The sequence below is a fragment of the Engystomops pustulosus genome, chromosome 1 (genome assembly GCF_040894005.1).
Source record: "Engystomops pustulosus chromosome 1, aEngPut4.maternal, whole genome shotgun sequence".
NCBI classification, from domain to species: domain Eukaryota; kingdom Metazoa; phylum Chordata; class Amphibia; order Anura; family Leptodactylidae; genus Engystomops; species Engystomops pustulosus.
The window spans coordinates 228,350,041-228,376,891 of NC_092411.1; the positions used below are offsets into that span (position 1 = coordinate 228,350,041).

The following is a 26,851-nucleotide window of genomic DNA, read 5'->3' on the forward strand; positions in this document are numbered from 1 at the left end:
TTAGGAAACTTAATTGATCCACCCTAAGTGCACTAGATGGTCTCAATGTAATACAAAGTACCCAGACAGGGCAGTGTCCTTGTCCCCTAGCACTTCCCTAATACACATGTACAGAGTAAATATTGTTTTAAGGTCACACAAACAAGTATAGGGTGAATAGACAGTGATCTTACCCGATGTTGGATGACCCAGGCTGTAAGCCTTATGAAAACGGGGTGTTTTTCTCACCTATGAAAGCCATAAGTGGGTTGTGTTTTGGACACTTGTACAATCTCTAATCTGCCCCAGTTTGCCCCCATAACTCGCGCAGTATTAATAATAATAATTCTTTATTTATATAGTGCCTACAGATTACGCAGCACTGCACAAAGCATGTCAAATTGGTCCCTGTCCCCATGGGGCTCACAATATAAACAATCTACCTTGCACCCTGAGCTGGTGCAAGGTATTTCAGGGTTATAACTACCATTTTAAAGTGGTAGGTTTCCTTTAACTGTTAGCAAGTAGGTGCATGTTAAGCATATGGACTGGCAGAGGGGGATGCCCACTCTGAAGAAGATAGGAGTTCAATAAGCAGGACCACAAAATGTAACAATGCACCTTGTGTCACAGTCCCACTACCATCATTCACTTGTATTAAACTTTTCTGCACAATGTTTGGTCTTCTAATCTACAACGGGACACATCTATAAAGTTCGATTACGTCCATTTTAGTAAGAAAAGTCAGAAATAATTAACCAGAATAATAATTATTCTACAGCAGCCTGAACCAATAATGACGCACACATTTCAACAAAACCGTACTAAGGACTCTTTTGCACGAACATATGAAAACCGCTGTGCCATACCGTTTTCATAGGGGCAGCATAAGGCCACATTGGGCAAATGGGCAATTCGGCCAACCATTTACATGGCCATATTGTTCTCCCTTCTGTACCATACTGTGTAAAAAAAATATAGAGCATTTTCTATTTTCTCCGGTATTTCCATTCCTTATAACCCAAAGAAGTTTAAAGGGAACCTACCACCACGAATCTACCTATAAAGGTAGATCGGGTTGTAGGTGGATGTATGGGACGTGAGGATAGCCCTTTTTAGAGCTAATCCTCACGTCCCCGCTAGCGTAGCATAAACTTTATTGCCCTAATATGTAAATTTAATTAAGCGGCTACTGGGGCGTGGAGTAGCCGGACACGAGGCTACACGGCGCGGCTACTCCACGCCCCAGTAGCCGCTTTCCCCGCCTACCCTGTGATCTTCGGCGCGCAGCTCCTGGCAACTGCGCGCCCTCGTCCGAGAAGCCGGAGTTCTGCGCATGCGCAGTAACTCCGGCCTCGTTCCCGAGATCGCGCATCCTCGGGCTCCGAGCGCAGGGTAGGCGGGGAAAGCGGCTACTGGGGCGTGGAGTAGCCGCGCCGTGTAGCCTCGTGTCCGGCTACTCCACGCCCCAGTAGCCGCTTAATTAAATTTACATATTAGGGCAATAAAGTTTATGCTACGCTAGCGGGGACGTGAGGATTAGCTCTAAAAAGGGCTATCCTCACGTCCCATACATCCACCTACTACCCGATCTACCTTTATAGGTAGATTCGTGGTGGTAGGTGCCCTTTAAGGGAATGTTTAAAATACGTATTGCATACAGTTGTTCACCGCATGCTGCCGTATATACATGCAATATCCAGGGAGACCAGAACCAGACAGGCTGCATTTTGTCAGCCAGCCAATAGTCAGGGATCCATCAGCTGCTGGCCCACCGTATTTTATACGGAAACAGAATGGATACTGTGGCATACGGAAGAAAAAGTAACGTATATAGTCACTGTTCTCATGAAAGGGGTCAATCTGTTAATTTGTTCTAAATTTCCAAAACAAATGCTTTGCTGAGACAAGTGATACAACATAATTTTATGCAAAGAAATTGTTACTGATTCCACTGACATGCTTTCTAGGTAGGTGGATTGTGTGGTTTGCAATGCTGGTTCTATTACACATGGGTGGCACTGTTGGCAGTAACTTTTCTGCAAAACCATATTAAATATTGTTGGCAGAACACATTGCTTTTTAGAAATATTAAAAACCAAAATGAACGGAAGTAATCCATTTGCATTTAGTAATAAAAATAATACTTATAATTGTACAGTAATTTTGAAAGCTTTGATAGCTACTTACATAAGTGAAAAGAAAAAATTAATAGCAGCATAGACCTAAAAATAAGGAAGTAACTGCTATCCCAAAAACTTTGAGCTCAACAAAGTCAGATTAGATTTAAAAAAACTGTAGATGAAAAAAATAGAGTTTTAATTCATCTCATGTGAGCGATGTTTCAGATGTAGTCTCAGCCTTTCTCAAGCAATGAATAAAGTGAATTAGAGAGTTTATCAAGGTGCATCTTGATGACATCATTAGTCTAAACGTTCCCCAAGGTGCATTGTCGAATGAGGATTCGGAGCTGCCGCGATTCACTAACATCGTGTGTCCAATTTCCTGCATGTGTCGCTTCCCCGCTGAGGTCCGCCGGTGTTCACCATCTTCTTCACGGTGCATGTAAGTGCATGGCTTGCGACACAATTTTGAATGTTAAATCCTGCGCTTAGTCCGAATCAGTCGGGTTGTCCAACGGCCACGCCCCCCGATATGTGTTGCATGAAAGTCGGTGCGGTTGTGCCAAAATCCGAACGTGTGCGCCAAAAACCCCAGTTAAATGCGGCACAAAACGTAAAAAGTTGCAAAACCCGACGAAAATGCGGTCCGCGGACCCTTAATAAATGTGCCCCAGTGCGATACAGAATCCATATTTCAAGCCATCATATATTCTTATGTGCAAGAAATGTGCAAGAAAAAGTGAAGCATTATCAATAATCAATGTGAAAAAGTGTAATTATAATAAATATTCTTACTCATCATCATTGTACATGATTGTAGAAGAATTAAAACTCTATTTTTTAATGAAAAACCTCACCTTATACACAAATCAATAAAAAAAAACAACTTACATAATCACCCTCCGGCGCCCAGATGCTCGTCGTGGCTCCCGATCCTCGGCGTAGCTCCTAGTGGCTCCTCTTTGATCTTCTCTATGCTGTATTAACTGGCAAATACACTTTCTTGCAATCTGCCAGGCGGTGCACACTATGATATGGCATGATGCGACACGTCATAGTGTGCACCGGCCGGCACATTGCGTGGACAAGTCTCTACTGGTTAATACAGCAGAGAGAAGACGAGCCGACAGGAGCCGCGCCGAGGATTGGGAGCTGCGACGAGCATCGGGGCTCTGGAGGGTGAGTATGTAAGTTTGTTTTTTTGTATTTGCTTGGCAAACTGCGGGTTGGCTTGCTGTATGCTACATGGGGGCTGGCTGGCTGTATACTACATGGGGGCTGGCTGTATACTACATGGGGCTTGCTTGCTGTATACTACATAGGGCTGGCTGTATACTACATGAGGCTTGCAGGCTATAAACTACATGGGACTGGCTGGCTATATACTACAGGGGGCTAGCTGGCCGTATACTACATGGGGGCTGGCTGTATACTACATGGGGCTTACAGGCTATACACTACTGTGGGCTGGCTGGCTGTATACTACATGGGGCTGGCAGGCTATATACTACATGGGGCTGACTGGTTGTATACTACATGGGGGCTGGCTGGCTGTATACTACATGGGGATGACTTACTGTATACAACATAAGGCTGGCAGGCTGTATACAGGGGCGGACTGGGAATTTAAAGTGGCCCTGGAAAAAAATGTGGGTTCGGGTAAAAAATTACTCAGGATTTTTGTCGCGCTGCTCTAGTTCAGTGAAGCGTTTATATTGATAGTTGTGGACAACGCGTTTCGGAGGTGGACTACCTCCTTCATCAGGTCCAAAATTACAAGGTCTGTGTATTCTCCTGGAGCAAGTCCGTCCTGAGGGTAAACTTGGATGGTGTGGAGGGATACAGACAGGTGGGGAACACAACGGGTAGACCTCGGGGTACACAGCGCCCGTGCAGACTCGCGTCTTGAGACAAAACCATTGGCAAGTCTGCTCCGGTCCTCGTACAAGAATATAACTACTATAATACTGCCCCCTATGTACAAAAATATAACTACTATAATACTTCACCCTATGTACAAGAATATACCTACTATAATACTGCCCCTATATACAAGAATATAACTACTATAATACTGCTCCCTATGTACAAGAATATAACTACTATAATACTGCCTCCTGTGTACAAGAATATAACTACTAAAATACTGCCCCCTATGTACAAGAATATAACTACTATAATACTGCTCCCTATGTACAAGAATATAACTACTATAATACTGCCCCCTATGTACAAGAACATAACTACTATAATACTGCCCCCTATGTACAAGAATATAACTACTATAATACTGCTCCCTATGTACAAGAATATAAATACTATAATACTGCCCCCTATGTACAAGAATATAACTACTATAATACTGCCCCCTATGTACAAGGATATAACTACTATAATACTGCCCCCTATGTACAAGAATATAACTACTATAATACTGCCCCCTATGTACAAGGATATAACTACTATAATACTATCCCTTATGTACAGGACTATAACAACTATATACTGCCCCCTAAGTACAAGAATATAACTACCATAATACTGCTCCTATGTACTAGAATATTACTACTATAATACTGCCCCCTATGTACAAGAATATAACTACTATAATACTGCCCCCTATGTACAAGAATATAACTACTATAATACTGCCCCCTATGTACAAGAATATAACTACTATAATACTGCCTCCTATGTACAGGAATATAACTACTATAATACTGCCCCCTATGTACAAGAATATAACTGCTATAATACTTCCCCCTACGTACACGAATATAATACTATATTACTGCCCCCTATATACAAGTATGTAACTACTATAATACTATCCCTTATGTACAGGACTATAACAACTACATACTGCCCCCTATGTACAGGAATATAACTACTAGAATACTTCCCCCTAGGTATGGGAATATAGTTACTATAACACTGCTCCCTATGTACAGAAATATAACTACTATTACTACTACTACCACCAGTCAGTCCCCTGTATATAGCCAGCCAGCCCCCCAGTATATAGAAGCTAAAAGTATTATCAATACAAGGTTCAAGTCCTGCTGTTGTCACAAGAATTATCTGCTTGATTAGAACGTCTAAAAGTCTTTAAAGGAAACCTACCACTTGTAGTGGCAGGTTTCTGATGGAAATACCGGGCACCAGCTCAGGGTGAGCTGGTGCCGGAGCTTATTTTCGTTAGTGTTTTAAACCGCGGTATCGCGGTTTAAAACACTTTTTAAACTTTATAGCCGGCGCAGGGAGGTACGCGCTCGGCGCTTACCGTGCGCGCGGCTACATAGGAAGTGAATGAGAGCCGCGTGCACGGTAAGCGCCGAGCGCGTACCTGCCTGCGCCAGCTATAAAGTTTAAAAAGTGTTTTAAACCGCGATACTGCGGTTTAAAACACTAACGAAAATAAGCTCCGGCACCAGCTCACCCTGAGCTGGTGCCCGGTATTTCCATCAAAAACCTGCCACTACAAGTGGTAGGTTTCCTTTAATATCTTTATTCAAAATATGATTAAAAGTGTGCTAGAAATAGGCATAAGTATTCATTCAGGCTTTTCAAGGTACACCTTCACCTTTAAATTAAAACAAAACTTATGTTTTTTTGCCTAAATATTTCTTGCACCCATGGTGATGCCATAGCAACGCTTCCGCATTCAATCCAGCTACACAAGTGAGACTAATCATTAAACATGTGACACATCCGCTGTCCGTCATCTGCCTGTGGTTCCCCATAGAAGGACTTGAATAGTTCTAGGTGCTGGACACTAGCAGCCACCCAGCTTTCTTGCAGTGCAGATAAGACTATATTTACATACAGATAAGGGTGCTGTGCCATTCAGGGGCCTGGGAGAGCTGGGTGCTGCAATTTGAATAGGGAGCTGTGATAATATTGCAACCACTGTACAGTTTTTTTTGTGTTGTCTTCATTGTGTCCTGTCAATATTATTACTGACTGAGTTATGAGGCTCCATTTGCCAGAACAAATGCTAATCACATTTACAACTAGTCAGGAAGAGAAGTGAGACCTTGGAACCTGACAGCCCAGGGGGTTCCTTGATGACCAAAGATTAGGAGGAAGTTTCTCTACCCCAAGTGCAAAAATGCACGCCTCTGCTTTCTTCCTATTGCCTATCAGCCGCTCTCCATGGAGTTGTCGGTGGTCTAGACTGTATGTCCGAAAGATCATGTCCCGGGAGGTCCAGGTGTCCCTTGGATGGGGTGTGCACGGCTGCTTAGGGAATCTGTGCAGATATACAGGCAGTCCATGGACTATGTACAAGTTAGGTTCTTTAGGTTTGTTCTTAAGTTGAATTTGTGTGTAAGTCGGAACTGTATTTTTTATTTTATTTTTCGGCTGTGTGACAACTGGATTTTAAAAATGTTGGGTTGTCATATCAACCAGGATTAACAAATAGGTTAACTGCAGACACATGTGATAACTGTTACAGGTGGTCATTGTAGCCTAGGGCTAAAGTACAGTAAATTACCAACATCCAGAGGTCCGTTTGTATCTAGGGGTCATCTGTAGACTGTCGGTAAAGAGGTGCACAACGATGAGAGCAGGTGCCCGCAGTGGGTGGACAGGTAACCTGGGGCTGAGGACAACGTGGTAGTAGTACATGGATCACACAGCACTGGGGAATTCATATCGCACATATAATGGGAGGTAGTGACCAATGCACATGGAACACATGTGTAGGAGAAGCGTTTATGTGCAGGAAACCCAACCTAACGGGAAGACAAGCACGACCATAGTCGAGGTGAGTTTATAGTCATATCCAGGAGACACCAAATTACACGTAAGAAGAACTGATGGAGGCAGGTTATAAATATATCTGTGAAATGCTTAATTTTTTTTAATAACTAAAAACTACAAAATATGTTATTTTTGCCTTCATGGGAATACCCCTTTAACTGCCCAATGAATTCATGTAGTGGCAGCTGTACTGAGACAGGTAGTTGGACATCACTCTTTTCCTCCAGTTGCAACCTTGGGCCTAACCAGGTTGACAAACATCCTTTCTTTAGCGCATGTGCTCAACTTGATGGTGCAAAGGTTCCTCAGCAATTACAAAGACATGCCAGAGCTGTCGAATTAAGTGTGTAGCGGGTGTTTGCATTTTCATTGTTTACAACCTGCTACTTCTGACCATACAGCACAGCAGAGAAACTTAGACCTTCCCCCCCACCACCTCGAATGTGATGGAAAGGGTGTGTGAGCAGCAGCAGGCAATAGTTCAAATCCAGCTCCAGAACACCCAGGTGACCAACAGCACTTCCACTCCAACAACTGGTTCTCCACGTAGGACATTTATGTTGTGATGTACTGCATCCAATATTAGCAGCGCCGATGACACCTTCTTCTGCCTGTTTGGTAAAGTTCTTCAGGCGATGATGGAGGATGTAATGGTGGTGCAGGAGGATGAAGAGGAGAAACATGTGTCAGTTTTCGTCCCAGCAGGGTGACACCCGAAGCAGTTCTTGGCCACCATAGATGGGCCAAAGCTTGTCCTTGCCTTTGTTCAGCCTTGCCCATGTTAGCCGTAACATGCTGTAGTGCCTGCACAACACCCGAGTTGCCCGGCTAGTCAATAATGCCAAATATTTGGCACCCTGCTGGATCAAAGCTACAAAGTTACTGTGGCTTTCTTCAATCCAGCAGTAGCACTCTGGTGCAGGCACTACTGGCAGGCGTTGCAATAGGAATAATACTGCGTAATGGACTCCTATTTTGTTGTTGTATGTGAATAGAGGTAGGTTCATACTTAACCATTTCATGACTAATGACAAAAATGCATGTCCCGGGTTGGCCGCGGGTGCATGGAGAGGGCTCACGGGCTGAGCCCTCTCCATAGCCAGTAAGTCTTTGCTGCATTTAGCAGCAAAGACTCACCGGTAACAACCGCTATCGGTGCTAGGGGTCAATAAGTGAAAATGTCCTCTAGGGGTCTTTTATGACCTCATGGGGGACATATAAAGTAAAAACACACACACAAAAAAATAACCTGTTCACGCTCCGTATCCGATATATCGGCCGCTGAGCGCAGTGACAATGCTCAGTGTCTGATATATCGGACGCAAGCCCTCCTTGCATCTTCGACATCACCTCGTCGTGAAACAGGGTGACACCTCTCCGATGACATGTTGATTGTCGCCATTGGCCAGTCAATACATACTGACCAATGACAGCGATCAGTGATGATTTTTGGGCAGATCTTACTAGCCCAACGCTCTCCAACATCACCATTCTATGAATGGTGGTGTTGGAGAGAGTTGTGCTAGTGATCTGTCCCTTTACTGTACCCCAAAACAAATGATTCCCACCCCCATTGTCCGTTTTCCCTATCCCCCACAACCATAGGTTGTAAGTGACATTATGTACAACTCCTACATAACAGGCATCACCCTCCCTGGTGCCTCGGCCAGCAGGGGGCACTGCAGCTCAGGGCCGCTGTGTAATCGCTAATTCTCACCCTCAGCCTGAAGTGAGGGAAGGTTATACCGGGGACAGGAAATGTGAACGCAACAAGGAAGGGGAGGGCTGCAGCTCCGCGCACATTAGAGGAGCCCTGCTGGGCCGAGCTCAATGAAACACAACGTGACCGCAGCAGGAGGATGGACAGGACCCGCAGGCTGCTGCTGGATGTAGGTACACCGCCGCCATGACACGAGGCCTGTGTGTAGTGTGTCCCGCACGGCGCCCGCTCAGTCACCGAGCGCGGGGTCATGTGACGGGGCGGTCACGTGACGGCGGCCACTTTCGGTTTACAGCGTCCCCGCTCTCTCTATCTCTCTCTTCCCGAGTCACGTGCCAGGCATCACCCCCAGTTCTGGTGCCTCCCTAGCACTGCCCGGTCCCATGTCACACGGGGGTATTAGGTGGTCACTACCAGCGTGACACAGGTTCTGCTGTTCTAACAGTTCTTCTATGTCCTGTATATAGGGAAGAGGATTATCCCAGCAGTGTGTCCGGCCTGGGAGTCCTTACATCATACAGAAATAGGATGCAAGGACTCGGTGTGTGCTGTACTGGCTGGCTTGTAGTCCTTGCATTATATTCCTGAGTGATGTAAGGACTCCACAGCACGGTGCTCAGCACAGGAGAGCGGGGCAGCTTACAGGATTGTTCCCATGGGATTCCCACATTTGTCTACATATGGATTTTGCTGGCTGAAGGGAAATTGTCGCCTCACACTCCCTAATAGCACTTAGAAAAACATGGTAGACTTTTCCTTCTGTCCTCAGCCCTAAACTGTCCTGGTCTAATCCTTGTATATTGGCTAATGGGGCGTGTACAAGCCGGTCTGGGCTGTGGGAGTAAAGGCTACTTCACACCTCTGGTCCTGGTTGCGCTCCTGATGAAGCTGTAGTCATTGAGAATATAGCAAGGAGTACTCCCTACAATGGTGCTAAGGGAGCAGGGGGAGACAGTATCTGTAACACTACATCATAATTGGGGCGCAGGCATAATTGTAAAAGTTGATTTTAAATGGAAGGAGGTTGTGGATAACCTAAATAAGATCACAGCAGCCTCAATACAGTAGTGAGAGGAGTAGAAATTCGTGGAGGCTGCTATAATTTTAGGTAATCCACAACGTCTTTCCATTTAAAAGCAACTTTTACAATTATGCTAATCATGTAATCAGATACATACATGGGGTTGATGTCACAGGACCTTAGATCACCCTGGTCACATGACATAACAAGAAGACGCATGGGACCTGGGCGCTGGTAGATGAGTGGAGAGGAGAGGGCAGAGCAGGACACTACTCTTATGCCAGATAATCTTAGTAGTGGTGGGAATTACGGCTCTTCTTGGCGAGATGGCTCATTAGACTCCACTCGCTAAGAAGAGCTGACTCTTATGGCCCCTGAACTCCTCCCTATTGCATGTATAACAGGGAGCCGCAGTCCAGCCAGTCCCCCAACTCCACACAACTTTTAACCCGATACAAGGGGTGCGGTGAGCAGGTTAGGGGTGATATTCAGTGAGCCATTGGCCGACTCCCGTCCTTCACGTAAAAGAGCCAGCTCGTTCACAAACGACACATCACTAAATCTTAGAGAAAGTTGACTTATGGGGATGTAAGAGAAACAATTTTAGCAAACAGAAGGATGGAGTTTAATTAATAGGAATCTATGGGAATCTGTCACTAGCTGGATTTGTGAAAATGTGGTGACTGGTAGGTTTAAAGGGATCCTACCACCATGATTCTACCTATAAAGGTAGAAGGGGTGGTAGGTGGATGTATGGGACGTGAGGATAGCCCTTTTTAGAGCTAATACCTCAGGTCCCGGGTGTCTTTTAGAAAACTTTATTAGGCTAATATGTAAATTTTGTTAAGCGGCTAATGGGTCGTGGCGTAGCCGGACATGAGGTTACACGTCTCGGCTACTCCACGCCCCAGTAGCCTCTTTTCTCCTCCTACCCTTACATCTTTGGCGCGCAGCTCCTCGTTGCTGGGCACCCTCGTTCTGCGCATGCCACTCCCCAGTAGCCGCTTAACAAAATTTACATATTAGCCTAATAAAGTTTTCTAAAAGATAGTCGGGACGTGAGGATTAGCTCTAAAAAGGGCTATCCTCACGTCCCATACATCCACCTACCACCCGTTCTACCTTTATAGGTGGAATCGTGGTGGTAGGTTCCCTTTAAAGGACACCTGTCATCAGGTCTGTGTCACTAGTCCTGTCACCTCTACCTGTTGGAGCAGATCACAAGGATCCCATCCCAGCCTTTATCTAGTTACTTCATACATTAATCATTGTAAAATCATCTATTCTTTATTATGTAAATGAGGCTGGTCACATGGTCAGAGGCAGTGATGTCACCCCTGTTACCCCTCCCCTCTCCTCCCCCTGCTCATGTCTGTGTGTAATGTATAGTAAAGCATGGCTAGTGTGAGTGCTGCATCTGCTGACATGCTGCAGTCTCCTAATATACAGGTGAGTTCAGCTACACATGAATCTGACATGTCCTGCTGTAACATGGCTGCATGGAGCTGCTGTATCTCTCCTAAACACACACATGTACACACAGGCTGCAGGGGGTGTGGCCACCAGCACCAGGAAGCACATCATTATACAGCCTCACATCATTACACAGGCTGTCAGTCATGCACTGGGGGTGTGGCTGTGCCTCCCACTCATGAATAGAGTGGACAGCTTGAATATGCTAATGCTTCATTGGACATTTCACAGGTCATTTGCATACAGCTTTAGGACCTCATTGCTTAGGTTTACAGGCATGTAGAGGGACAATAAAGGGATAGAGGCAATGCTCTCTAATGGCAGTTTATGAAAATATATTTAGTTTAGGGGGGTTATTTTGCATGACGGGTTCTCTTTAACATGCAGATGTGTAATGTCCATGTTGAGTTTGTATTGTATCTGCAATTTCTTTCACATCCCATACGTCATGCCTTTTTTTTAAAAAAAATTCACAACCAGAAATAAAGGACGGGATTCTATTCTACTTTTTGTCCTGCCCAATTGGTTGCCTAGCAACATTTGAGAAAAAAACGGACTGCATATGGATGTCATCTGTGTGCCGTTTTTTTTTTTTTTTTTCCCGCATTTGTTGACTTCTGTGGAGGGCCGTGGTCTGCATGTGGGAAAAAATTTGGTGCATGTTTGGGGTGTTGGAGGAACAGCTGTTCCTCAGGGACCTCACCACATGCTGGCAGGGAGCCAGGTAATGTGAATGAAACTATTATAAACTGCTGAAATTATTCAGAATGCTGACAACGGCATTTTTAAAACTGGCATAGCATCGGCTATTGTAACCAGTCACCAGGTAAAAATTACATTCCTGGTGAAAGGTTCCCTTTAAGAATAATTTGTAGTTACATTTTAAAGGGAATCTGTCAGTGGTTTTGACCATACAAAGCTTCAGAGAGCGTTGTTAGTAAATGTGTAAATATATAGTCCAGGATTGTATCTGGACTTGGAGCACCATGTTTCTCTTGCGTGCGAGTTCTCTTCACTGTTAACATTAATAGGATGATCTATAAGTAAATGTGCTTTGGGAGGATGGTTTTTCTTTTCCATTTGTACCACACATTAACATTGTATTTGCAACAAATGTATCTTTGTTGTATGCCACCTACAACATAAATTTTAAGATGCTAACCTACAAATCATGCAAGACGCCCTATTCATTGCTTGCTCTGCGCTAAGAGTAACAGAAAGTTGCATTGTATTGTTGGGAAAAGTTTTGTCTCCTTTAGGCATCATGGAAGTTGAATACGCATGTGACTGTACACCACAGTTCTGGTGCGCACCTATCACTAGTACCAATAATCACAACTGTTGTGCTGGTTGCAACTACGACGATAAAACTGGGTTAGGTTTCCATCAGGTCACAGTAGCAGCAACTCACAAATTGTAATACAAAGCAGTACTCCTTAAGCGGTGTGCTGTAGTAAGAGAAACACCTTGGGGTTTGGGGTGGGGGAAGAAATAATACTTGCCCTGCTTTGTCTCCTCGGTTCCTGCATCGCTCCATTACTTCCAGTTTGCACTGTGCCAAGGCTGAAGCTGCAAGGGAAGGAGGACCGCTGCTCCCTACGGTGATTCCTGAACGGGTCCCTCCTTTACAGTCTGTACAGGGCACCCATACAGTTCAAGTAGCTTTTTGCTGGAGCCATGTCACATTTCTGTGCAATGTAGCTGTACGGCAGGCACATAGCTCTTTGACCAGAGTAACACCCAGTGGTCAGTTTGTTAAAGGACAACCACCATCAGTTTTACTGATGATAGAGTAGTCCTACCAGTTCCTGAAGAACTATTTTGCCCAGGATTTATTTTATTATAACTCTATATGCTGAGATTTCGGCAATATAGAGCTACAGTCTTAACCCAAAAAGAAGACTGCCTTCTCTTACAAAAATTCCCATTTATCGTTGAACAAGAGGTCATCAGCTTCTCTAACATCCGTATAAACTCTACAAATGCTGAATTTTTTGCTGGATTTCTTGTGACTCCATTTGTATTGGAATAATCAGCCCAAATCTCTCATGTTTTGCACTTTCCTTAAATGACTCCTTGTCCAGGTCGCTGCTCGTAGCACAATTGCAATGCAACAGTCTATGGTCTATGATTTTATACCATGAATTCTTCACCCATGTCACTACCTCTTGCAGAATCTAAATCCTCTACTAAGTGGCTGCTACTAGGCTTTATTTTCAGGGCAGGCCTTTATTTCTAAGCTTGAAAAAAATTATACTAGGTCTTTCAGAATGTGTCTTATTTTCAGGGAATTATTCTAATCTGATTGGGTGCAACCACACCTGCAGTTTTTGATGCCCGAATGGAGTAAAAGTAGGAGGAGTAGCACCTTTTAATTATTTGTCTCACCAATTATGATCCACACCTTTTGGCTCTAAAAACTGCATCTGAAAAACTTAACGTGTGGACACATCCGGTTTTTAAAAACTCATGCATTTTTGTCCGTTTTTCATTGCGCAATTTCGGAAAAACGGACAAAAACGGATGCGTTTTCAAAAAACGCATGCGTTTTTAACCATCTGAAGACGCACTTAGTAAAAACGGGCCAAAAACGCCATGTGTGTCTTCACCCTTAGGCCGGCGCCACACGTGGCGCTTTTGTCTGCGCTTGCAACCGCAAACGCAGACAAAGTCGTGCCCACCGGGGCGGGCCTCGGCCCGATCGCATCGGCGTTTCTATGGAAACGCCTGCGATCGGGAACGAGCCGCCGGTGTTTTGCGTTAATTTAACGCAAAACACCGGCGGCTCGTTCCCAATCGCAGGCGTTTCCATAGAAACGCTGATGCGATCGGGCCGAGGCCCGCCCCGGTGGGCGCGACTTTGTCTGCGTTTGCGGTTGCAAGCGCAGACAAAGCGCCCTGTGTGGCGCCGGCCTTAGGGTGCAGTCACATGTCGCGTTTGATGCATGTATTTAAAGCCTCTGTGCAACAGCTGTAGAGAGATTTGCCTTATTTAACAGCTGTTAACATTTGAGTTTATAAAACGCAACAGTTAATGCATGTGTTAACAATGTTAACATGTGTTTAATTAGGCAAATCTCTCTTCAGCTGTTGCAATGCTTTTTTTAAACGCTTTAGTCAAACATGACCTGTGGCTGTACCCTGAGGGTGCGGTCACACCTTCTGCTAGTGTTGCGTTCATAACTCGACGCTATAAGCCGACACGTATGGTGACGTACTGGTGAGCCTCAGGCTGATGTCCATTTAATATATTTTATTACATAACTAGCAGTACAATCTATATTACTTTTGACTGTAGTATGTTAGTGGTTACAGAAAAGGAGGCTCTATCAGCCCTAACCCCTAGGTTCATATCTGTGCAGCACTTTTATTACTATTTGAATATCCTTGGTGATTATATAGCTTAGACAGCCTGACAATATAAGAAGTTTATCCTACAAAGCTTAGGAGATTTACAGGCTACATCTATACAGTCATTGAATGCTTAGAAATAATTTTAAAAAAAAATTTAAAATTTCTTTCTTTAATAAGAGCAAAAAACTAATAATTTATTCATGGCCACATAAAGAGGTCAAGGAGTCTGGAAGGTTCTGTTTCTCCGTAGTGCCCGGGAGTATAAACTGTAGCTGTGGCTCACGTTCAATAGAGGCTTAGTCCCAGCCGTGGTACCCAGCCACAACAGGGACACAGAAATACTGTGTGACTTCCTGTATAGTGATAAATAGACTGGAGAAATTAACCTAATAACTCGTTACCAGTATCTTTTTTGAAACACTTGCTTTTGTCTCAACCAGAAAACTACTTTGGAGTGAGATGTAAATAGTTTTTTAAAAGTCATGGAGGTGGAGAACTGGGCACTGAAGTCAACCTCTCCCTGCCCCCTTTTCTGTGATTGACATAATTCAGCAGACCGGTTATGTAGAGCCAGTTATTTATATAGCTGGATGTGTTGTAATTTGTAAATTGCAGTGAGAGGGGGCTTCCCAAGGCAAGGAGTACTTGACTTTAATTTAAACTCTCCGCCACCATGACTTTATACAATAAACTTAAATCTCTCTTCACATAAATAAATGTGTGTGTTTCGCTATCTTCTTGTGCTAAAAAATTTTTTCATACTTTTGTGTATGGAGCTGTGGGATGTTATTTTTTTGCGGGATGAGCTGACTTTTTCTTTGCTACTATTTTGTGGTTTGTACGATTTTTTGATCAAATGGCAAAAAAGTGGTGTTTTGGGCACTATTTTCTGTTCAATGCCACACAGGTTCCAATCTGTTTCAATGGAAATATAGTTATATTTTGACCTCAGTGGAAGGATGTTCTTGGCCAAGATGGCGGTGCCACGGCTTCTGACTGCTGCCGGCAACTTTGCAAGCGGTGAACATAGGTTTAATACCTGCAGTTGTAAAATAAGACCTCTTTCACACTTGCATTGCAGATCACATGAGGGTGTAGGTCAAAAACCTTTGTTTTAGCTGGGAGCCATTAGCGGTTTTGCATCTTTCATGTGCCTTATTGAAATCTTCATAAGGCTACATGCGCACAACAGCGTGCGACAGAGGAGTGGTTAGATTGCGACGCACGGCATTATTACTCCGGCGTGCAGTGAGACACGCAATATTCCACCAGCGATCGGCCTCACTACAGTCTCGCAGCCTTTCTATCCAGCTCACCCACTACTTAAGCATTTTATCCAAGACCACAGGACTATTAGATCCCACCCCAGCCGAGCATGTGTGAGTCTCTACATTGCATCCAGTGTATGTTGCTTTTGGACCTGAGGAAGGGGACAGTTCGTCCTCGAAACGCGTCGTCCATAAAAATAAAGCCTTTAAAGGACACCTGTCATCAGGTCTGTGTCACTTGTCCTGTCACTACTACCTGTTGGAGCAGCGCACAAGGATCTATCCCAGCTTTTATCTAGTTATTTCATACATTAATCATTGTAAAATCATCTATTTTTTATCATGTAAATGAGGCTGGTCACATGGTCTTAGGCAGTGATGTCACCCCTGTTACCCCTCCCCTCTCCTCCCCCTGCTCATGTCTGTGTGTAATGTATAGTAAAGCATGGCTAGTGTGTGTGCTGCATCTGCTGACATGCTGCATCCTCCTAATATACAGGTGAGAGACACAGACATCAGCTACACATGAATCTGACATGTTCTGCTGTAACATGGCTGCCTGGGCTGCTGTATCTCTCCTAAACACACACACATGCACACACAGGCTGCAGGGGGCGTGGCCACCAGCACCAGGAAGCACATCATTATACAGCCTCACATCATTATACAGGCTGTCAGTCATGCACTGGGGGTGTGGCCGTGCCTCCCACTCATGAATAGAGTGGACAGCTTGAATATGCTAATGCTTCATTGGACATTTCACAGGTCATTTGCATACAGCTTTAGGACCTCATTGCTTAGGTTTACAGGCATGTAGAGGGACAATGAAGGGATAGAGGCAATGCTCTCTAATGGCAGTTTATGAAAATATATTTAGTTTAGGGGGGTTATTTTGCATGACGGGTTCTCTTTAAAGGAAACCTACCATTTAGAATGGTCGGTGTAAGCTGTAAGTACCGGGCACCAGCTCAGGGTGAGCTGGTGCCGGTACTTACTTTCGTTAGTGTTATAAACCGCTGTATCACGGTTTTAACACTTTTTAAACTTTAGAGCAGGAGAGGCTTCGGCGCAGCGCCGAAGCCTCTCCTGCTCTAAAGTTTAAAAAGTGTTAAAACCGTGATACAGCGGTTTATAACACTAACGAAAGTAAGTACCGGCACCAGCTCACCCTGAGCTGGTGCTCGGTACTTACAGCTTACCCCTGCCATTCTAAGTGTTAGGTTTCCTTTAACCCACATCTTGGACTTTACTGTTACATTTTAGCTCTAGGGGCAGCGCGCACCTATATACCTGTGTTTTTTGCACCTACTTTTCTATTGTTCCTTACACCGCCAGTGTCCCACTGCGGGTCACGGGAGACGCTGCAGCCTGCCAGATTCACTACTAACTTATTCCACCAGTTCATCTGCACACCATCAATCTTCCCATTACCTCTAGAATCAGGCGTCACGTGTTCACTCCTTTAAACTACTAAACTATAGGGAGACATAAATGAATGCATGTAACGTTCCCCTCTAGCTGGTGGTCTAATGGTTCACTCATTAACTTCTCCCAATACTGCTCAACCTGTAAGTGTCTTCGCTCTCACACTGCATACATCTATATATTTTTTTTTTTTTTTTTTTTTTTTTTTTTTTTTTCTTTGCATGGTAAAAAAAGCAGTCCTGTTGTGATGCATTGACTTGGATCAGAATGGCACATTACAATGTGCAGTTTCAGCTTTCCTACAACAAACGGTCACTGATGCAGCCATTCATAGGCCTAAATGGAAATTTTTTTTTTTAAATGCACATAACTGCTTTAACCAGAAATGGTTTTTATTTTATCTAATGTAATACAGTACTGCATTAAAGGGCACCTACCACCCCGATTCTACCTATAAAGGTAGAAGGGGTGGTAGGTGGATGGATGGGACGCGAGGATAGCCCTTTTTTGGGCTAATCCTCACGTCCCGGGTGTCTTTTAGAAAACTTTTATTGCAGCTATATGCAATTGTTTTTATGCGGCTACTGGGGCGTGGAGTAGCCGGACATGAGGCTACTCCACGCACCAGTACCACGCACCAGGCTACTCCACGCACCAGTAGCCTCCGCCTACCAGGTATTCTTCGGCGCGCAGCTCCTGGTAGCTGCGCGCCCTTGTCCGAGTCCCCCGGCTACTGCGCATGCGCAGTAGTTCCGGCCCCCGGAGCCGTGGCCGCGCAGCTGAATGCCTGCATTCTGCGCATGCGCAGAACGCAGGGGACCCGGACGAGGGCGCGCAGCTACCAGGAGCTGCGCGCCGAAGATTACTTGGTAGGCGGAGTAACGTTGCTACTGGGGCGTGGAGTAGCCGCGACTAGTACCCTCATGTCCGGCTACTTCACGCCCCAGTAGCCGCATAAAAAAAATTTGCATATAGCTGCAATAAAGTTTTCTAAAAGACACCCGGGACGTGAGGATTAGCCCAAAAAAGGGCTAGCCTCGCGTCCCATCCATCCACCTACCACCCCTTCTACCTTTATAGGTAGAATCGGGGTGGTAGGTTCCCTTTAAGTTGCGACCATACAAAGCTGCAGACAGTGTTATGTAGCAGCCTTGTAGATCTGCGTAAAAATCTGTGAAAAACAGCAGTTTTTTTTGCTAAGAGTCATTAGCGTACGAGGGTGGTTCAATAAGTACCCGTGTTACTGAAGACACCATTTTTTATTTTATTTTATTTTTTTTTTTCAACTGTCCCCTTTTAGAAAGATGCACTTCTCCCAAAGCTCCTGGCATTTTTTTAACCCTTCCAAAAAAATAGGATTTGTTGAACTCTCCAAAATATGCCTCTTTCTCAGCAATGACATTTTCAGGTGAAAATGGGAAGTGCGGCAACAATTCATAACGCAATTCATGCAGTTTGGCGACGACAACGCTGGATGAATGTGCTGGTGTGTTTATCGTACCTTTTTTTTTTTTTATTTCTTTTTCCCCAAATGCGGCTGTGTATGCTTCAATTTTTTTGTTGAAGCGGTCCAATATGTCAATGTCGTATTGTCCAGAGACGGTTCTACTTTTTTCTAAAATATCTGAGGATGACGCCTTTCGCATTCCAAAAAATCATCGCCATGAGCTTTCTGGCCTATGGGACAGTCTTCGCCTTCTTTGGAGCAGATTCACCGGGAGAAATCCGTTGTTTTGATTGTTGCTTAGTTTCTGCTGTGTGATGATGCATCTCTTGATTGTGATCTATCTTTTCTATTGCAATTGATCAGTGAAAAACTCATTGCACTTGCATGTGTCTCGGAGTAAAATGCGTTTTTGATGCATCTAGACTTGTATGGTGTGTTTTTTCACGCACGTGACTTGCAAAAGTAGAGCATGTTGAGATTTGTAACGTGTTTTTTTTTTTTTTTTTTTTTTTAAGGCAAATCTGACAACCCATTGAATAAGATGGGGCTTATTTAAAAAGGGTTGCACGATTTGCACAGCTTTGACAGGGATTTGCGCTGTGATTATGTCGCACGTGTTCGGGTTGTGACGCAGCTATGGTGGCTTCCATGCGTCAGAAATCGGGCCGTCGGATGATCCAGCTGATTCGGACTAAGCACGGGATTTAAGATTCAAATTTTGTCACAAGATCAAGCACTTGAATGCACCAAGAAGGAGGTGAACTCCGGCAGACCTGAGCGGGGAAGCGACACATGCGCACGATTTTATTACATCGAGGCACAGTGTTGTTGACTGATAATGCGCTGTGCTGCAATTCACTAAGATTGTTCGCCCGATATCCTACATGTGATGAACCCCATGGAACGGTTAAGTAAATCTCCCCCAATGGGTCAGAGTGTAATACAAGTTCTGCATGTCAAAAACATGTGCAGAACATGCGTGTGAAAGGGATACCTGTTTCTAAGAAATTGTTTAGGGATTATTTTCAGGGAATGTCTTGTGTATTCTTCCCTCCCCCCTCCTTTTCATGAACAAAAATTCACATTTATTCTTGAACCCCCAAGAAAAAAAAAATCTGTTTATTGATGTCATAACTTTTTCTGAAGTTTTTCATAAGGCTTCAAGCACACGTCGGTCGGCGTGCGGCAGAGGAGGAGGAGGGGTGACCCCTCGCAATAGGAGATAGCGAGGCACGGATAGAACCTAGAACAAAGCTGCAGACAGTTTGGTTACACAGATTTCCACGGCTGCTAAATAACACTAACAGGACTGTAAAAAATGAATTCCTATTCCATGATTGTAGCTGGACTTGCAACACGCTCGTGCACTGGTGTGTGAGATCTTTTCATTGAACACAGAACAGCCCCTCTGAGGAACTGCTGGATTCAACACCCCACTAACCAGTGCTCCAAGTCCGGCTACAAAGGTTTCGCAAATCTCCAAGGGTGCTACCCAACACTGCTGCTTTATATGGTCAAAACTGCGGGCAGCTTTCTTTCCATGGAAATGTATATGTGATTGGTAACCAGCACCCGGTGTCTTGCATTTAAAGGACCTCTACCACCTGGTTTTCTTATCTTTTCTGAAGGTCCTATAGTCAAAGAAATACATTTTATTTCCTGGCTCTGACTGCTAATTAATTATACATGCCCCCGTAATAAAAATTTCTATTTTCTCCCTCCGGCAAGCGCTGCATACAGCCAGTGACCAGTGCGGCTGTGCAAGGAAACCTGGCCGGTCTACAGCTGTCTGCGCAAGGCAAATGTTATTGCGCACAGCAGGGTGACCTCACGGGCTATCTGCAGCGCATGACGGAGGGAGAAAATATCAATTTTTTTTTTTTTACGGGGGTGTGCATACCTTATTAGTGGCCGCAGCCAGGAGGCGCTCGGCTGACGCAGGCCTGAGCGCCTCGAACTCATTAGCATTAGTCTATTTCTTGGACAATAGGAACTTCAGAAAGATAAGAACACCGGTGCCCAGAGGTAACAACTATGCCTCCATCTGCCACTATATGTCATTGGGTACACACAGCATACAAAAAAGAGGTGTGAACCTATCCCTAGTCTTGGTTTGCATGGGGTGCACTAGCTACTGGTTAGACACTTACATGTGCAATGTAGTACTAGTACCTAGGCAGTGGTCATGTAAGTTCACAGTAATAGTGGAGACTGCCAAATCTTACATGCATCACCCATCAAGTGCTAAACAATTTAGATTGGAATACTACTTTAACCCTTTAGCGTTTCTGTTGGAAAAATGTGAATCATTTTGCCTCCAGTTCTAACTTGTGGGAACCATGACGGATGAATATTTAATGTTTGAGGTGTTGGGCATTTCTTACTATGTTTCTAAGTGCGGTTTAGCGTCGACTGTGTTTTAACGTGTGATTTTTTTTTTTTTCCACATGTAATGCCATGTTCTCGGTGTTGGCCCCTTAGTGTTGGTTAATATCTAACTCCCTTTCAGAATAATTTGGAAGTTAGATGACTGAATTTTCCTGAAAGCTAGTCGAAGCGGTCTGCTCTGGATTTAGCAGACACATGGAGATTAGGGCTGGAGAAGGAACATTCTAGACTCTGCGTGTGTAGTTAATCTCGGTGCTGCCATCCATTCAGTACATCCCCCTAGATAGGGTGACCTTTTCTAATGTGGTGGTGTGGGGGGGGTTATTCGGTAGGGGCATCCAGAGCCCTCATCTGTTTCCTGTGGGCTGTGGAACCCTTTTATGTACATGGGCTATGTGAAACTGATAGCTTATGTCCCAAAACCACATTTGTGAGCTTGAGACCTCACACGTGGCATATGAGTTGCAATTGAAACAAAATATTAACCAACACTCAAGTTGTGTTCAATTTATTTATTTATTTTCCCAATGAATGTGCTTCTTGTGTGAGCCAGAGGAAATGCTGAAGGCACAAAGTGGCCGGTTGCTTTCTTCACCGTGTGTCTGACATGCTCTATTGTCTTTCATGGACTGAATAAATGACTTTGGACTTTAATTGGCGCTGGCACGCTTTTATTTCTTTGCATACATATTTGGGACTGTTTGGAAACCCTGGCACCCTAACCTTCCACACAGGAATTTCCTTAGATCCATGTTCACACCTAGTCTTTCGACAGGACCCTGAAGGGTCACAGAGCAGATTAGGTTGCATGTGCATGGTATTTGAAAACCACATCTAGAAAGTAACTGAATGCTAAAATCTCAGTTGTCCTTTTCACTCCGAGATACCTTTTATTATTCTGGATTTCCTATTGGCTGGAATGTAATTTGCATAGCAAGAAAATCTACCAATAAAATCCATCATGATAAAACCAGGGCCACTTGCTCATAGATCCAGGCACCGTGATCAGAGTCGACTCGGAGTTTCCGTAGGCCCCTGGGCGATAGAGCCTCAGTGGGCTTCTTTGCAGTGAACTCATGTGGTGGCATTTAAAATTCTCCTGTTCCTTAAAATATCTTCTAGATAATCAACCCAAACAGCCCCTCATGGTTCTTTTATATAAAGCCCCCCTCACCCTTATGGATTCCTTATATGGGCCCCCCCAGCGCTCGCCCAGGTATGCTGCAGCCGCCCCTGACCATGACTGTGGTAATCTTTATATTTATTATCCACAACCTCCTTCCTTTTAAAACTATGCTAATGAGCCAGAAGGCCTCTGGGGGTGTTACCAGAGCCCCTCTATGCTAAAGATTCACATTCTGTTATGTTTCACCTTCCCTCTACCTGATGTAATCTCACTGCAGCGGAGGAAGTTTTAGCACACAGTCCGAGGGGGGGAGTTAATACCCCCATGAAGTTCATTAGCATAATTTTAAAAGTTGATTTTATAGAGGAGGCGGCCATGAATAACAAATATAAGATTACCACAGTCCCTGTGCCTGGATCTAGGAGTAAGTCACCTTGGTTTATCATGATGGATTTTGATTTTCTTTAAACCAGTTGAGCTTTTGGTAATCTAGTATAGTAATATAGTTACACATTTTGTTTAAGTGACTGAGTCTGAATTTCCTGATTATTTCTCTGAGCTGCCGACTACAAATGTTGTGTGAAGTTACAGCATATTTAAAAACTAAACTACCTGTATCATATTACAGTATCGGTGCTCTGTACAAGTGAATGTTGGGTAAGATCCATCTCCCTGATTTGTTGTAATCCTTTCCTTCTTCTCTTCTGATGCAGAGTTCTGGAGAACTGACCCAGAGCGCAGATGACGACTGCTTACTTGACGCCCCTCTGCTGCCTTCACAGAAGCTTCATGCAGAAATCCGGCCAACCTTCCACCCTGTCCCTACAGTCAGTGTTAGCATTTTTCTTCTGCTTATACAGGTAATAATATCATTGATAATATATAAACACTAGAAAGTTGATACTATATTCTGCATAGTACACGTAGTTTGCTCCCACAATGCAAACACCAAATAACACTGAGGCTTCAACTATCTGGGTGTTACTGCGTCCACCATAGTGGCTCATATGAGACCTGGTCACCCAGACAGCTTTGTCACCTCTCTTCATGGCACCTTATTACCAGGGGAGTATCCCCTGCACTTTTAAAGCAAACTATACTTTTTTTTTTTTTTTTTTTTTTTTTTTTTTTTTTTTATATAGAGGCAAGCTACTTGACTAATATGAATGTATCCACAGTAGAATTGAATGGACCCATAGTTTTAGTTTGGGTTCGGCCGCGTGACCCAAACGTATTACTGACCGAACCGCCAAAAGGGACACACCCTTGCCATTCATGTCCATGGCTTGTAGCAATGGGTCAATTTGCTGTTTGCCTCTGAACCCCAAGTAAAACAAAGTGTCCTCTCCTCTCTAATGAGCAGTGCATATATACTGAATGGTAGATTGGAAAGCCCAACCTTCAGATTAAACCAAGGGTGCACAAGCTTTGTCAGGCAGAGTGTCACAGCCAACCAGGTATTAATACTTATTATCTGCTGCACAGGGCAGATTTTAGCCTTTTTACTGCCTGAGGTGAAAAAATTATAACTATTATCATACTGCCCCTCTATGTACAGGGATATAACTATTGTCATACTGCCCCTCTATGTACAGGGATATAACTATTGTCATACTGCCCCTCTATGTACAGGGATATAACTATTGTCATACTGCCCCTCTATGTACAGGGATATAACTATTGTCATACTGCCCCTCTATGTACAGGGATATAACTATTGTCATACTGCCCCTCTATGTACAGGGATATAACTATTGTCATACTGCCCCTCTATGTACAGGGATATAACTATTGTCATACTGCCCCTCTATGTACAGGGATATAACTATTGTCATACTGCCCCTCTATGTACAGGGATATAACTATTGTCATACTTTAATACGGCCCCCTCCTACGTACAGGGATATAACTATTGTCATACTTTAATACGGCACCCTCCTACGTACAGGGATATAACTATTGTCATACTTTAATATGGCACCCTCCTACGTACAGGGATATAACTACTATAATACTGCTCCCCCCCCCCTACGTACAGGGATATAACTACTATAATACTGTTCCCCCCCCCCCCTACGTACAGGGATATAACTACTATAATACTGCCCCCCCCTACGTACAGGGATATAACTACTATAATACTGCCCCCCCCTTACGTACAGGGATATAACTACTATAATACTGCCGACCCCTATAATACTGCCGGAGGTGCAGGATTACTGGCTAGGTAGCAGTAAGACAATATAGCAACAAATCTATCTTCTGCGCTCCAGTAGAACCATTTCAGATAAAGCCCCTTTTTCATGTTGCTACGATTGGTTACGATTGGAGTACATGGATATTGGGTATTTTTGGCTAAGATTCTGTATAGTTTGCCATTTATACGTTTATAAATGCCATAAGGATATTCACGTTGTTGTCCACCTTTTCCTTTTTCAGGTGGCTTTTGTAGCACTGACTTGTGTAGCTGTCTTTTTCTGTGTATATAATGGTGAAGAAGAGCAATGCAAGCTATACCTGACACCTTTCAGCCTGAGTACTGCTGTGGTCATCTCTAAAGTATGTCTGTGGCTGCTTCATGTGATCTATGAGCGTTTCATCCAACATCGGCTCTTCAAAGTGAGGAGCCACGGCTATCTTGGCTTGTACCGGTCCGTGAGGAACCTCAAGACCCTTCCCCTGCTTATCCACTCAACAGGTACATTAAGAGTGCTCCTTTTTTTTTCTCCAGTGACCGTATACAATTATTTGAGCTTGTTACATTGATTTCTGTAATTACAACTCTGTCACTTGTTCACTGAGAACGTTTTTCATTAGAAAACATTTGTAGCAACCTGTGCTCATGTAAACAGGTGGTGTAAAAGAAGTTGTACTGGACTTATCCCCTACAGCTACCATTCTAGAGGGTTCCCCATCCAGTTTCTTCCTTCCTCTTTACATTCAGAATGAGTGCTCAGAAGGTCAGAGATGTGACCTTCCACCGTTTGTGGTTGGCTGAGCTATCATTACTTGTGTCAGAGGGGTAAACTTTTTTTTAGACTGGCTGGGGAAACCCTTCATGCTGTGAGATGATGTGATGAACCCACAGCTTCCTCGTCTTCCTCAAGTACATGTCTCTGATGAATAATGAACCATGCAAGCGAAAATGGAGGGCTTGGGGTTGATTAACACTATTTTATATTAAATGCCATTCTCACCCTGCTAACAAAACTTGAAAAGGTTAAAAGGTTGTACACAATTAGAATAACATAAAAATGGGTATATCTGAGCACTAAACCTCACCACCCAGGCTATTGTATCTGTTAAACATAGTGGAGGTGCTATCAGTGCCGTACAGGTGTCTGGCCTGTACTGAAAATGGCAAAAGAGGGTTTTACATTCAAGTACCAAGCACTAGCTACCACTAGACATGACTTGTTTTTCATACAAATAAAAGAATAGGTAATACGCATGTGCATTCGACACTTGACATAAATAAAATCAAATGGCATCAGTAGACAGTAAATATATAACATTAGTCATAAATATAAAAATACAAATGCTTTATAAGATCACAGGAAGGGCAATACTGTAGGTAGGTGCTATAAGGGTCCAAGTAGCAACCATACCGAAAAAAAGACTATAGTCTAACCATTGTGGGTCACGCTGTTCTAATCATGGAGTCGTTTGCTCTTAATAGGCGTCCTCCGATCCCGCATGCGTACTTGCCGGCTTGCGATCCCCATGTTAGGACTCCGTTCAGTAGACCACACTAGCTTGCATGGTTGGACTTGAATTTCCCCCCTAAGGCTCAGATTAGTAATATTAGACGAAAGTATTAAAATATAAAAGTGATTTTAGTTCTTTAAGGTGCCTTTTATTATCTAGCCACTGGGTGGCAGACTAGATACATTCTAGAGTTTTCCTTGCATAGCTCTTGGTAACCCCTGGATATAAAAATATATATATTTTCCATTTCAGGTAGTATAAGTAACTTGCTGAACTTGGTTTAAGTTCAGACATCAGTTACTGCAATTAATTTATTGTCTACCGCTACATGAGAAAAGTGATGTATTTCTCTGCATAACCTGTAATTTAATGGGGCCAAACATTGTCTGAAATAATATACTTTAGACTGCAGTTGCCTAATTTATACTAGAGTATACATTTTTTCTAATTGGACAGATTAGACTTTTATTGTATGGTTTTCTGTTTAAAAAGAAATGTTTGCAGCTTTAGGCCTCTCGCCTGGGCCTTAGCCTGTGCAAGCTTACCGGTCCGTGCTCACCCCTCCCCTCTCCATAGAGGCATGGTGCCTGGCCGTACATATGGGAAAATATATATTTCTGATGTTTTGAACCCCTCAACACCCCCAAAAAAACTATACAGTATAAGTGTTTTAGCTTTTTATTAAAATCGGCTTTAAATATTGATGAGAATGGACTCGATGACAGACAAGACGACTGCATGTGAGGTCATGTATTGTATAGACATCTATTTCCACTTCGTCCCCCATGACGGCCCACCTGGAGGATGCCCCTTGACCTCTGTAGGGACAGGAAGAAGAGAGGTTAAATTCCCCTCCCCGCATCCTCCCGCCAGTGTTCTTCCTGTCCCTACCGAGGCAGGTCATAGAGAGGTGTCCTCTCTCCTCCAGGTGGGGGGGGGGGGGACGAAGAATCACTCACGGGTATGCCGTCCACGGCGAAATCCCGGCGGCCCTGGCTCTCGGTCGATCCTGGTCCTCCTTGTAGCCGTCCAGGGGTCCGTTGACTGGCCGC

The 26,851-nt window shown here is 44.0% G+C and overlaps 1 protein-coding gene across 1 annotated transcript in view; it reads left to right on the top strand.

Annotated features, from left to right (window-relative positions):
- Window positions 1-8,508: 8,508 nt before the first annotated feature.
- TMEM192 (transmembrane protein 192) overlaps window positions 8,509-26,851 on the top strand; it is a 37,486-nt gene continuing 19,143 nt past the window's right edge. Inside the window, exons 1-3 of the mRNA XM_072120242.1 lie at window positions 8,509-8,758; window positions 22,805-22,951; window positions 24,531-24,789. Coding sequence (XP_071976343.1) covers window positions 8,729-8,758; window positions 22,805-22,951; window positions 24,531-24,789 — 436 coding nt within the window. The 5' untranslated portion in view covers window positions 8,509-8,728. The remainder of the gene's footprint in view (window positions 8,759-22,804; window positions 22,952-24,530; window positions 24,790-26,851) is intronic.